Below are 15,478 nucleotides of genomic sequence, written 5' to 3'. Positions count from 1 at the left end.
AATGAATATACAAATAACAAATATACTGGATTTTTTGTTAGCATTTTTCCTTTTGGCAAGTTAATAGGCATTTAGCTTGGACGGCAAAGCATCTGCCTACAATGTGGGAGACTGGGGTTCGATCCCTGGTTCAGGAAGATCCCCTGGAGAAGGAAATGGTAACCCACTCCAGAATTCATGCCTGGAAAATCCCATGGACGGAGGAGCCTGTGGGCTACTGTCCATGGGGTCGCAGAGTCGGACACAACTGAGAGACTTCTCTTCACTTCACTTCATAAAATTGATCAGAAAAAAAAACCTGTTAACTATAAAATGTTACATTATGATACACAACCAGTTACTCTTACATGGACTCAAATTTGCCATTAAACAAATCATGCAGACTGTAATTTAGAATAACAATTTTTGGCTTCAAGGATAATTCTATAATTCTATAGAGTCTATAATTCTATCTAGTGTCACAAGAGATATGACTGTAAATTTATACTTGAATATTTCCTTAAGAAAAAACAAATCTAACATCATACCAATTATTATACCTTACATGAACATATTGGATGATCCAGGATTATTAAATCCACCCTAACATTTTCTTTGATGATGGAAAGGATATTCTGTTGACTTGCTTTAACAAAAGTGATTGTCAATGATCCGTGACTCTTAATGAGTCATGAGTCTGCCAGGTATTTGGGTTGGTGAAGGATCTTTTGTTTTGATTCAATATTCTGAAGGTTCTATACAAAAACAAAAGGAAAAGTCAACAATATGCCATTTTAAGGATTTTACAAATGTGTCTGTGCTTATATTTTTGGTTCGATTCTGTGCCTGAAGAGGAAGATAATAAAGTTTTTGGAAGTAAAGTTTAAAAAAATAGAATATTCTAAGGTCTAAGTATCATGCATTTAACTATGTTCTCCAAGAAATCATTTTCAAAAAAAAGAGAGTCTTTTTTCTCATATATTCAAATTTTTAGTTGTTGGCTTCTTTGCAAAATTCTTTGACAATTTAGAGCTGTTTTGATTTAGTATAACACAAAACAAATGCAAAAACCTTAAATCTTTACTGCATACAAACAAGTGTTCACATGGATTAGATTTGCCCATCAGGTAAGTGGCAAGCAGCCTGATTTCATGAAGAAAGCATTATTGATCGCCAGTGTGAGTTGACACAGGTATTGTGGTTACTGATGCTTCTGCTTCATTTCATTCCTTCTTTCCGTGATGGCTTTTACTTTTCTCATTTTTTAACACTGAGTCTGGATCTTTCAGATCCATGTAAGGATCAATTTAAAATTGCATGGAAAGCAAGTTACAGCTAAGTATAATATAAAATAATGGTATAATGTAGTTATAATATTATAATATAATACATAATAAGCTATATTATTAATATTAATAATATAGTATAATTATTATATTGTTAATCATATAAGTAATAATAATATAATATGAAATTTGTTTTTCAATACATGTTACAGTCAGCTGAAGATTTTTGCCTGTAACAGTCTCATTGTCATCCAGTAAAGGAACATGACTTTCTATGCAGGTGAGAAAAGAGAAGTTAACAGCTGATATATAGGAAATTTTGAATAGTCATGGGCCTTATTTACCTGAAACACAAGAGTAATCTGTAAAAAAGCCCTGGGCCCAGGTGGCAGATGTGAACTTTATACTTTAAGTGCGTGGCTAAAAAGTAAAGATTGAGGACCTCTGAGGATTTTGCTAAGCTGGAAAGTTTTTATGCTTCTCCCCATCAGTCCTCTGTGATGGAATATCTAGGCGGGCCCAGTAACTGAACCATGCTTTCAAGTATTCTAAACCAAACAAAGGAAAGTTTAATAAATTCCAAATGCTATTTCCCCCCCTTGAAATTGACTCTAATACTTTGGCCTTTAAACTGTATCTTGGAACTCAAAGAATATCTTTTCATACAAATACAACTTTTAAGGCCTTGAAGAAAAACAGTTTGGTATTGATATTGGTCAGCATCAAATTAAATGGTTAGAGGAGTTGGATCCAACAGGGGAATATGTTTAGCTGGGAGTACATTTAAAAATAAGTAAGCTTGAATGCCTGTGGATAGGGCACACACTCATCATGTGCCCGATTCTTGCTACCACCACACACCTCCCCATTAAGTCTTGCGCTTGGTCTCTGGTCGTGGAGTACTTGGGGTCTGAGGATCCATAGGTGTACCAGCATCATCAAGTTACTGAATCTTGTTCTCTGAGAATCCTGAGATAAACGTCCACTGGCTCTGCCACCCTCAGGCCTAATCTTACTGATAAATATATTTTGGGTGCACGTTTATAATGTATATATCATATATGCATGCACACACACTTAATATATATTTTTTCAAAAAATTTAGGATAGTCAAATTATACGAAAATATACACATTTGTATATATGGAGAAATCCATGGACTGCATAGTCCATGGGGTCACAAAGAGTTGGACATGACTGAGCGACTTTCACTTTCACTTCTTACACATTTGTATCATTAATAAGCAAATGAACATCATTGATATTTAAATATCAAATACTTTACTTATTATGGCTTATTATTTATTATTTTATTATTGTTTTGATTAAAAATAAGCAACTGAGCACCACTTTATATCTCTTTGTAAGTGTTAAATAAGTGGAAAAATTTTAAACCCCAGACATTTAGACGTCTACAATTGATATATCTTTAACCTAAGGTCTCACATTCACAATGAAGGCAGCCAAGGAAAGTGAAGATTTGGAAAAATTAAATTAAGTCAGGCAACAGGAATAAGTTCTTTTAAGGTGCCTGATGAGGCCTCATTTCATACCTCACTTAATAAGTGTACAAAAATAAGAATAAAACTCAGCTTATAAGAAATTAAAGACTATATCTTCAGGTAAATATAAAGTGTGTGAAACAGGACAGGTGCATTATGTGAGCAGATTAATCCTGCAAGGGATCTGAATCAGGAATGCAGCAAAGTTCTATTTGGATTTCATAGGAAAACCGGGGGGACGATTGACAGCCACTTCACTGGAAGAACAGTGCATATGTGCTTATGAAATGCAGCGTGATTCATCCAGTGTGAGGACACTTCCCTAACATGTGAAGACAGAGTAACGTTCTCATAGACCCATCCCACGATTCCCGTGTCTTAAGGGAGACGCGCTCCTTCCCGGCCCTGCCGACCTGTGGTCCCACAGAGCTGGTCCCCTTACAGCCCCTCCCCGCTGAGCTGCATCCAGTTACCTCAGTCTGACCATCACCAGGAGAAGGATCCCGCAGGTGACCATCATGCACATGAGAGCATAGATGACTTCTCCTAGAAGTAAAAGATGTTTTTACAGGACTGGACTTTTAGAGAGAATAAATACTGAAGATATTTCAGAGGGTGGATTTTTAGTATATATGCTGCTGAAGCAAGCACCAGAGGGTGGATTTTTAACTGACCATTGAAGGGGGGATGAAATCCACTGAGAGTTATCTCCTTAGCATGTTTTCCTTTTTGCAATGCAATGCCTTTGACCTTAGACAGGGTCAGATAATCTGAAAGAAAACAATGAAAATGAGGTGAAAGTATATCAAAGTCATGCATTATTTTTATCCCGTGGGTTGTAATTTGCTTTATAAGACAACAATTTGTTTCTATGATGTTATTTTAATATAATATTGATACGACAGATTTGGGTAGAAGGGGAACACTTTTATTCAATTTTAATAGCCTTTTTCACCTTTAATCAAATAACTGCATAATTGAAGTTGCTTTTAAAAAAATTATTACTAGAATAATGATTCCATTTTATGATACAGTTCATTTTACCTTATACATAGACTAGGGAAAAAATACAATAATTTAAAGCTGCACATTGGGATACTGAAAAATATTCCTTCATTACAAGAGTGATTGAGTGCACATTTCCCCAGGACCCACTGTATTTATGAATTTTTAGAGTACATTCAGGAGAGTCCCTAAACCAGTCACTCTGCTCAACTTTCAACCTAGACCCTTCAATATCTGGTTTTGCTTACTCCCCTATTCTGTCTCCCTTTTTGAACCACCTCTTTTTATATTGGCTTTACATATTTTTGCCTCACTTAAGGGCTTTCCTGGTGGCTCAGATGGTAAAGAATCTGCCTGCAATGTGGGAGACCTGGGTTCGATCCCTGGGTTGGGAAGATCCTTGGAGAATGGCATAGCAACCCACTCAACTATTCTTGCCTGGAGAATCCTATGGGCAGAGGAACCTGGTGGGCTACAGTCCATGGGGTCACAAAGAGTCAGGGGTCCTCTTGACCAGTCTGTAGCCCTCTTCTTCTCATTTATTTTGTCCTAAATGTATTCCACCCTCACTTCACCTCATAAGACAAGAAGTTGCAAGCTTTGGATCTTTGAGCTTAACTGAGCTCTGGTTTAGGTGATTTTGCTGATAACTTTGAGGTGAAATCACCCCTAGTTTTGATTTAAGTTGACACAAACATATATGTCAAACATACCAATAACTTATTTCTTTAATGATAATGGTTCAGGAGGGTTTTAAGTCTTAAAAAAAAAAAGAAAGAAAAGAAAAAAGAAGGAAACTGAGGTAGACCCTCCACTTGAGAGAGAGTTTGCTATCTTCTGTTTACAGATGTTTCACACATTTTGAGACCTGGAAGTCTGAGTGGTTAGATTTTTTTGCAGAAGTGAGTATATCAAATAAACAGGGTATTGCATCCAATGGCAACAGGCTCTGAGCGGGAAAGGAGAGAAGGCATGTTAACCAACAGTCCCATTTAGTCCTCTCTGCCCAGGATTGATGCTGTCAGGAGCCAGTTCCTTGGAGCCAAGGTGTGCGGTCTACACTGAATACCAGGTAGAAATCACAGGAACCAGACTGTTTGAGATCAGTGATAAAACGATCAGGGTGGGTGCAGGAGAAGCAGCCTAACATAAGAGCTAGAAAGGTACCTGAGAATTTTGTCACTGAAAATTAATTCTCAAGGAGTTAGGGTATTAGCACACAGTTCAGGCATTAACTGTTATGACATTTTTAGCTCAAGATTGATTTAATCCCCAATTCACCTATCAGATTATCACATGTTTATAGAAGTCTGACCTTCTTAGGATGTGAAAAATCAACCTCTTCTGAATGTAAAAGCAATAGAAGTAGAGCTTTTGTTTTTTTTCACTTTTGTGGTTATAAAATAATTCTGTTATTCACTAGAAACTCAGAATGGAAAAATTGAGCTATTTAAAAAAATTTTTTTATAACAGTGGTGTTTTTTGGGGAAGAATTAATTTCAATCAACTTAAACATACAGATGTTTAGTGAACTAAGTGATCATAATTAAATTTTATATTTACATAAATTGAAATATTAAGGACACATTATTTCGCTTCTCTTTTAAATTCTATGGTGTTTTGTGACATTTTAGACGATTCATTAACTAAATGTAAATGTATGTAATGTACACTGGCTGATTATTCAAATGATGCTATAGTTTTCCTTTGTGAAATTCTACGCCTCAGTACGTTTTGACTAGTTAGGTATCACAATTCATCTTTATATTAGAAAAAAGTTAGGATTTTGATTAATCAGGCTATCTTTTAGATATATAACTGCCTAAGGTAATTGTTAAACATTCACCTAGTAAGGCTTAGAAAGAATTGTCTTATTCACTAAATTTCACTCACATGGAACTCATTAACAACGTTATAATAGATCAATGACAGAAATGCTAGCTAATGATCCCAGTGAAAATTTTAATGTGACTAGCAGTCACTCCACAATCTTAAATATTGTACCCTAGGAGAATACCAAATATCAGTTAGAAGAGATTAATGTTACAGAGGGTTTCTTGGCTACTGAAGCCCATTGGAGATTGTCCCCCACCTTTTATAAACAGTGACATTTACTGTGTTTAATAACCATGAAATTAAAGTCGGCAGAGTTAATAACCAACCTCAGTCCCACACCATCTGCTATATTTATAGATAAACATTGTCTGTGACTTGTTTATCTTAACTTCTACCCTAGAGGAATTAGATACTATTATGAACTATATTGTAAAATCCCTGTACATTTGACGGGAAATCAAGATTAATTTCAGCCTTACAGTAAGAACAAATTTAAATAGTATTCTCCCCAAATGAGCTACAGAGATGGGATCATTTCTCTCCTTTTTTTTTCTTCCAAAAATCTTGCACAGCAGTGGCTGAGAGCTGATGCAGCCCAAACCTCTACTTTGTATAATTTATATGAAGTAGTAAATGCATTGTAAAAAATGCAGCGGATCAGACACAAAGTCACGGTTTAAAAATAAATGTCAGAGTTCTTGAGACAAATTAACTTGAGTACAAACTACAGATTTGTCAACCTCCAATTAAAGCATAACCCAGAAGAGTCTGATTGGGAGAAAAATTTGATGAAAGGAACATTTTCATAGAATAATTTTTAAAATATATTAATGTATCTGTCTTTTTTTAATGGAAGTAGAGTTGATTTACAATGTTGTGATAGTTTCAGATGTATAGCAATGTGATTCAGTTTTATATGTATATTTATATATTTCATGTTGATGTATGACAGAAGTTAACAGTGTTATAATTATCCTTAATTAAAAGTTAATAAATTATATATATATATATATACATACATATGTATATATACATTACTTTTTGGAGAAGGAAATGGCAACCCACTCCAGTACTCTTGCCTGGAGAATCTCACGGACAAAGGAGACTGGCATGCTACAGTTCGTGGGATTACAAGACTAGGACACAACTTAGCACTATCTACGTGATTTTTAAATTTTTTTCCATTATAGGTTATTACAAGATATTGAATATAGTTCCCTGTTCTAAATAGTAGGTCCTTGTTAGTTATCTACTTTATACATAGTAGTGTATACATGTTAATCCCAAACTCTGGATTCATTCCTATTAATGAATCCCATGACATAGTTAAAATTCTATTGTCTTCTTTCTAAGTTTAAATAAACAGCACCGATACCATGACAACATCTTATTGAGAAGGAAAATTAAAGGATACTCTTCTTGTGTATCCTAGGCCTGGTGTTATTTCTAATTTGGTCAATATTGTCTCACCTGAAGGTATATTAATTCCCAAATTAGAAATGAGTTTTTAATTTCTTCACCTAATGATCAGAATTGAGATTCCATACATCATGGACTCTTTCAATCATCAGTGTATGAAAACCTCCTTCTAAAGTGGATTGAAGGGGCACTGCTGCTGGGAGAAGGGAAAATATATCAGCAGCAACAAGTCTGAAAAGCCTATACATTATCAATATGATAAATCAAGGTTTAAACACCTAACATGGATATGACACCATTGTTACTAAAATGTATGCCTCGAAACTAAACCAATTAAGTAATATGCTTTCCTTAAGCAGTTATAACAGGAATCAACAAGACATAGTCTTTTATTTAATTCATAAACTTCAAAGAAAAGTATGTCTTAGGTTTATCTTCTCCCACTGTGGCTAAACTCATGGTAGTTGCCAGGGGCTGGGGTGACACGGAAACTTGAGATATTAGTCAATGGGTATAAGATTTCAGTTATGCAGAATGAATGAGTCTAGGAATCTGTTGTATACCATAGGGCCTATTGTTAACAATGCTTACAGTTTTCCTGAAAGGGTAGATCTTAAGTTACCCATTGCGGATCAGTCCCTTTCTTGGGTCACCAAAGGACTTTCGTGGCTCAACGAAGCTATGAATCATGCCGTGCAGGGCCACCCAAGATAGAGGGCTCATAGTAGGGTGTTCTGACCAAAGGTGATACACTGGAAGAGGTAAAAAACCACCCCAGTATACTTGACATGAGAACTTCATGAACTGTATAAAAGCCCAAAAAGATATGACATTAAAAGATGAGTCCCTCAGATCTGAAGGTGTCCAACATGCTACTGGGGAAGAACGGAGCAGAATTACCAATAGTCCCAGAATGAATGAAGTGGCTGGGTCAAAGTGGGTATGATGCTCCGTTGTGGATGTGTCTGGTGTTGAAAGTAAAATCCAGTGCTGGAAAGAACAGTATTACATAGGAACCTGAAATGTTAGGTCCATGAATCAAGTAAAATTGGAGGTGGTCAAGTAGGAGATGGTAAGAATAAACATTGCCATCCTAGGAATCAGTGAACTAAGATGGACGGGAATGGTGAATTTAATTCAGATGACCATTATATCTACTACTGTAGGCAAGAATCCCTTAGAAGAAATGGAGTAGCCCTCATAATCAACAAAGGAGTCCTAAATACGGTACTTGGGTGCAGCCTCAAAAATGACAGAATGATCTTGGTTTGTTACCAAGGCAAGCCATTCAACATCACAGAAATCCAAGTCATGCCCCTACTGTGGATGCCAAAGAAACTGAAGTTGGCCAGTTCTATGAAGACCTAGAAGACCTCCTAGAACTAACACCTAAAAAAAGATGTCCTATTCATTATTGGGGATTGGAATGCAAAAGTAGGAAGTCAAGATATACTCGGAACAACAGGCAAGTTTGGCCTTGAAGAACAAAATGAAGTAGGGCAAAGGTTAACTGAATTCTGCCAATACAATGCACTAGTCATAGAAAATACCTTTTTTCAACAACACAAGAGACTTTATACATGGACATCACCAAATGGTCAATACCAAAATCAAATTGACCATATTCTTTGTAGGCAAAGATGGAGAAGCTGTATAAAGTCAGCGAAAACAAGACCTAGAGGTGACTGTGGCTCAGATCATCAGCTTTTTATAGCAAAATTCAGGCTTAAATTAAAGAAAAATGGGAAAAACCTGGGCCAACAAGGTAAGACTTGCCTCCTGCATGAATTCAAAGTAGAGGCAATGAATAGATTCAAGAGACTTGATCTAGTTAACAGTGTGTTTGAAGAACTATGGACAGAGATCTGTACAGGAGGTGGTGAACAAAACCATCCCAAAAGAAAAAGAAAATAAAAGGCAATGTGGTTACTTGAGGTGGCTTTACAAATAGTGGAAGAAGGAAGAAAAGTGAAAAGCAAGGGAGAGAGAGAAAGTTACATCCAATTAAACCCAGAGTTCCAAAAAATAACTAGAAGAGACAAGAAGGCCTTCTTCAATGAACAATCCTTAATATTAGAAGAAAACAACAAAAGGGGAAAAACTAGAGATCTCTTCAGGAAAATTAGAAACATCATGGGAGCATTCTGCCCAAAGATGTGCACAATAAAGGATAAAAATGGTGGAGACCTAGTAGACGCTGAAGAGATCAAGAACAGATGGAAAGAATACATGGAAGAACTGTATAAAAAGATCTCAATGAACTGGATTACTGTGATGGTGTGGTTAGTGATCCAGGGCAGAAACTCTGGAGGGTGAAGTCAAGTGGGCCTTAGGAAGCACTGCTACTAATAAAGTTAGGAGATGTGATGAAATTTCAGCAGAAATATTCAAATCCCTGAAGGCTGATGCCATCAAGGTTTTACATTCATTATGTCAGCAAATCTGGAAGACCTAGCAGTGGCCACAGGACTGGAAAAGTCAATCCTCATCCCATTTGCCAAGAAGGGTAGTACCAAAGAATGTACTAACCAAACAATTGCACTCATCTCCCATGCTAATAAGGTCATGCTGAAAATCTTGCATTCTAGGCTTCAGCATTTTGCAAGCCAAGAACTTCCAGATTTCCAAGCTGGGTTTAGAAAAGGAAGAGAAATTAGAGATCAAATTGCCAACATTTGCTGGATTATAGAGAAAGCAAGGGAATTTCAGTTAAACATCTATCTGTTTCACAGACTACGCTGAAGTCTTTAACTGTGGATCATGACAAACTGTGGAAAGCTCTTAGATAGATGAGAATACCAGACCATCTTATCTGTCTCCTGAGAAACCTGGATGCGGGTCAAGAAGCAACAGTTAGAACCCTGTATGGAACAACTGATTTGTTCAAGATTGAGAAATAAGTACAACAGGGCTATCTACTATCACCCTGTTTGTGTAACCTATACACTGGGGACATCATGAGAAATGCTGGGCTGAATGAATTACAAGCTGGAATCAAGATAGGTGGGAGAAACATCAGCAACCTCAGATATGCGGATACCACTCTAATGCAGAAAGTGAAGAGGAGCTGAAGAGCCTCTTGATGAGGGTGAAGGAGGAGAGTGAAAGAGTCAGCTTAAGACCAGATATTTAAAAAACTAAGATCATAGCATCTGGCTCCAATACTGAATGGAAAATAGAAGGAAAAAGTTGGAAATAGTGACAGATTTCCTCTTCTTGAGCTTCAGAATCACTGCAGACAGTAACTGCAGCAATAAAAGCAGAAGATAATTGATTCTTGGCAAGAAAGCGATGACAAACCTAGATAATGTGTTGAAAAACAGAGAAATAACTCTGCTAACTAAAGTCTGTATTGTCAAGGCTATGGTCTTCCCAGTGGTCATGTATGGTTGTGAGATCTGGACCATAAAGAAGGTAGAAAGCCAAAGAACTGATGCCTTCAAACTGTGGTGCTGGAGAAGACTCCTGAAAGTCCCTTGGACTGCAGGGAGATCAAACCAGTCAATCTTAAAGGAGATAAACCCTGAATAGTCACTGGACAGACTGATGCTGAAGCTCCAGTGTTTTGGTCATCTGATGCAAACAGCCAACTCACTGGAAAAGTCTCTGATGCTGGGAAAGATTGAGGGCAGAAGGAGAAGAGAGCATCAGAGGATGAGATGGCTGGACGGCATCTGATGCAATGGACATGAACTTGGACAAACTCCGGAAGATGGTGAGGGACAGGGAGGCCAGGCATTCCATGGGGTCACAAAGAGTCTAACATGACAGGGTGACTCAACAACAACAACGACAAGAAGATCTTAGGTTTAATGTTCAAAATGATGCCAAATGCAAGTTCATGTGCCTGATGCACAGTGAGGGCAAACAAACCAAAACATCAGAATTTGGAACACAGAAGGTTTTACGGCAGAGCCCAGAAAGGAGAACAGGTGGCTTATGCTCAAAACACCCCACAGTCCCTGTAAGGGAAGTGTTTTTAAAGGCCAGGTGAAGGGAGGGCTCACAGGGTATGCGATCGGCTTGTGCACAGTTCTCGGATTGGTTGATATTGATTTAGCTGGGCAGTTAACATCATCCATCCTTAGGCACCAGACTACATGCTCATGGTCACCAAGCAGTTAATTTCTTTCACTTGGTGGTGGTTTTAGCATCTGAAAAACTCAGAAAATATGCATCAAATGTTAGAAGCTAAAGAAGGGGGTCTGCCCCAGGGAAGGCCCAGAAGGTCCTGCTTGTTTACATCATCACACAAAATAAAAGGAATTCCCTGATGATCCAGTGATGAAGTCTCCATGCTTCCAATGCAGGGGGCACAGGTTCAGTCTCTGGTGGGGGAACTAAGATCCCTCATGCCACGCAGCTTGGGCCAAACAAATAATAATAATAGAGCACAGCAGGAAACCTTAGAGGTGATGGATATGCTTGTGATACAGATTATGGTGATGGTTTTACTGCGTCTGCGATATGTTCAAACTCATCAAACTGTCTGCATTAAACATGTATAGCTTTCTGTATGTCAAAACCAGGACACATGTAAAGGAATTAATAAATTTTTAAGACCTGGAATAGGAAATGGCAACCCACTCCAGTATTCTTGCCTGGAAAATTCCACAGATAGAGGAGCCTGGTAGGCTACAGTCCATGGGGTAATGAAGAGTTGGACACAACTGAGTGACTGTGCACACATACCTTCAAGAACATTTGCCTTGATCCTTGTCAAGAGCCAGAAGTTCAGCGTGAGACGACTACATTGACAAGCCTGGCAACTGCTCTTTTATCCATGACTGAGTGACAGAAGTGTTCACACATCTAGTGGGTTTGCTCAGTGATTATGGTGAGTTTCAACTGCACCTCTAAAATATCTCAAATAGTCACACTTCCTAATAGTTCCTGCAAATAATGAAATAGTCACTGAGAAATGGCTTTTGGAATGCCAATGATACTATTTCTGATAACTAACACTAGATTCCGTCAATATAGTGTTAGAAAGCCATGATTTTAAAGGTTGAAACTAAAACAAAAATCTGTCACCTGCAGTTTGGGGTACATACAACATGACTCTAAGGATAGAGATTGAAAATAGGAATAGAACATATCTGTAAGGGGCTCTCCAGGAGGCACTAGTGGTAAAGAACTTGCCTGCCAATGCAGGAGACATAAGAGACACAGATTCAGGTTCAGTCCCTGGGTCAGGAAGATCCCCTGGAGGAGGGCATGGGAACCCACTCCAGTACTCTTGCCTGGAGAATCCCGTAGACAGAGGAGCCTGGAGAGCTACAGTCCATAGGGTCACAAAGAGTCAGACACAACTGAAGTGCATACATGAATGTATCTGTAAATACACAAATTTGCATGTAGGACAGAATTACAAAATTTGGTCAGACTTCTTAGACTATTTTAGTCAAAATTTCTACAGTGATGCATTCTGCCTCATTCTTGACTGTCATCACCATCTCGGGAATGAGTCATGTAATACTTTCTACTCTTCCAAATACTATTGATGGTCAGTTCTAACTAAAATGGACAGTATCTTTCAGACTGCTCCTTTATCAACTCAAGATGACGAATCTACTCTCCTTTTTTGGCACTGCAGCCTTGAGTCCGTCTCCTACGTACATATCTGTGTTTATGGGCAGAAAGAGAGCATGAGAAATCACACTGTAAGCAGGCCACATATAGCCATACTTTTCAAACATTAATATGCATCTCTGGATACCTTAAAATGCCAGTTTTGATTCAGTATATCTGGGATAATGCAGAGATTCTGAATCTTTTAAAACTTGCCAGGTGCTTCTGCTTCTAGCAAATATAATATATATATATATATATATATATATATATACATATATATTCATATATATATACATAGAATATAGAATGGGAGAGAATATGCACATACATACTTATGCAACATACAAAATGCTTCACTTCCATGTATATGGCTTAATATCAACACTTTACAAGGCAGTTTGATAGACACTGTTTAAATTTTAGAACAACTAGCCACACAGGAAATACTAGCTCGCCTTAAAGAAACTCAGATTCAGAATAGTTGCCCAAGATCACAGAGTCAATGAATAGTGAAAATGTGATTTGTGGCAAAATTTTTTTAATCAATTATATATTTTAAAAACCTCATGGAGACTACAAAAACATGTAAAACATTTTCAGCTTTTTCCAATGTAGCAGCCAACTGGATTAGAAAATAGATTTTTTAAAAAAGGAAATAGATTTGAAAAATAATAAAGACCAGTTGAATTTGATAGTGTTATACAATAAGAACGGAGAAGGCAATGGCACCCCACTCCAGTACTCTTGCTTGGAAAATCCCATGGGTGGAGGAGCCTGGTGGGCTGCAGTCCATGGTGTCGCTAACAGTCGGAAACGATTGAGTGACTTCACTTTCACTTTTCACTTTCATGCATTGGAGAGGAAATGGCAACCCACTCCAATGTTCTTGCCTGGAGAATCCCAGGGACGGCAGTCTATAGGGTCTCACAGAGTCAGACACGACTGAAGTGACTTAGCAACAGCAGCATACAATAAGAAACATTTAGTAATATGTGATCACAAATGTCTATGGTTATAAGTTTGAGTCTTAAAGTGGAAAAAAGTATATGTATATATATATATTTCGTTGCCAAAATTCACAATAGAAGATATAAAATCTAATAAAATGTCTCATATATAGCTGTAGGATTTTTCAGTGTCTTACACATACCTTTGAGATATGTTCATCATTTTCAAGGTCATCAAATAAACCACCACTTTAACTGACATTTAAGAGAAATATAAAAAAAAAATGAATGCCAAAGTTTTCAAGGTGGTTACCTTAGATTTTGATATCAATAGAATATTTCTGTTTTTACAGATGTAGAGTTAGGACCATATGTAAAGCTGTCCAGAATATTCACCAGGCAAAGGGCATACAAAGAATAATACACAAAAGCTCAGTGTTACTATTTAAAATCAGACTTGGCTATTTTTGTGCTTGCTATAGTATACATCTACATCAATACAACCTGAGTCTCAGATAAAAAATATAAAGCAACCCCATGGTTTAAATCTGTCAATATCTGGAATGAGTTTAATAGAAACAAAATGTGTTTCCAAAGTTGAACGTTTTCAAGTAACTTTTATCTTGAATTACATAAGTAGTTGGAGATCTTGTGATAAGAAAAATGTAAGCTAAGAATAGAAATAACTTACACAATACCTTATCAATTATATAAGTTTATGTTTTCATATATGGGAGATTTTAATGTACAGAATTTTTTAAAGAAAAAGTATATGTGATAATACCATTAATTGTCCATATAGCTTTCTGATATCTTCATTTGGAATTAATTGATTCACTAGTGTCTACCCTTTTGGAACTGTATAAGACTTTGCCTGGCTGGTGTACAAAATTTTTTCATGTGCTGATGGAAAACACCAAGGAAAAGAGAGGGAAATAAAATAAAGGATATAGATAGATTTTTTGAGAGTCTTCACAGTTATTTGGAATGATGAGATGATTCAGAAAGCTTTGCAAGTTATTGAGTTTTAAAATGGAAAAAGAAAGTATTTAATTGCAGTATTTCTTCACTGCACATACATTTGTAAATCTTCAGAGAGAAGTTGACTATCAAAGTATGATAAATGCTCTAAATTTTCCTTAGACGGCATCCTTCTTGAGAATAGACACCAAATCCATCTAGTTTACAATATAACATGAATGTCACAATGCCATGTCCATGCAGTTATCTGATGGCCAAAAGTGTATATTAGCAACTTTCACGTCTGAAATAGCACATCTGTCACTGCCTAATGACATACATTTATGGTAGCTCAGTGATAAAGAATCTGCCTGCAAAAAAGGAAGAAAAGAAAGTGAAGTCGCTCAGTCGTGTCTGACTCTTTGAGACCACATGGACTGTAACCTACCAGGTTCCTCCACCCATGGGATTTTCCAGGCAAGAATACTGGAATGGGTTGCCGTTTCCTTCTCCAGGAGATCTTCCCGACCCAGGGATTGAACCCGGGTCTCCCGCATTGCAGGCAGACGCTTTACCATCTGAGCCAGCAGGGAAGCTCTCACAAAAAAGGAGGCTGCCTGCGATACAGGAGGTTCGATGGCTGGGTTGGGAAAATCCCCTGGAGAAGGAAGTGGCAACCCACTTCAGATTTCTTGCCTGGAGAATCCCATGGACAGAGGAGCCTGGTGGGCTACTGTCCAAGGGGCCATAAGACTCGGACACAACTTAGTGACTGAACCGCCACACCATAAAATTATATAATGTTTGGTTCTTTCTCATCTTTAACTGATGTTAGCCAAGGAGCTTCACATTGATCCCGTATTTTCACATATTGTCATCACTTCTTCAAATGCAAATTCATTGTCCAAACTGCAATGCATATGGGTACTTGGCCAACAAACATCTATTAAGAAGCTATTTCACTTGATGA

At 37.4% G+C, this 15,478-nt stretch overlaps 1 protein-coding gene across 1 annotated transcript in view; it reads right to left on the bottom strand.

Annotated features, from left to right (window-relative positions):
* GFRAL (GDNF family receptor alpha like) overlaps positions 1 to 15,478 on the bottom strand; it is an 86,238-nt gene that overhangs the window by 11,925 nt on the left and 58,835 nt on the right. The window contains 2 exon segments of the mRNA XM_020878265.2: positions 3,241 to 3,313; positions 3,442 to 3,537. Of these exon segments, the coding sequence (XP_020733924.2) occupies positions 3,241 to 3,313; positions 3,442 to 3,537 (169 nt within the window).

This window comes from Odocoileus virginianus, chromosome 27, assembly GCF_023699985.2.
Source record: "Odocoileus virginianus isolate 20LAN1187 ecotype Illinois chromosome 27, Ovbor_1.2, whole genome shotgun sequence".
NCBI classification, from domain to species: Eukaryota; Metazoa; Chordata; class Mammalia; order Artiodactyla; family Cervidae; genus Odocoileus; species Odocoileus virginianus.
This window is presented reverse-complemented; position numbering and strand designations above follow the sequence as displayed.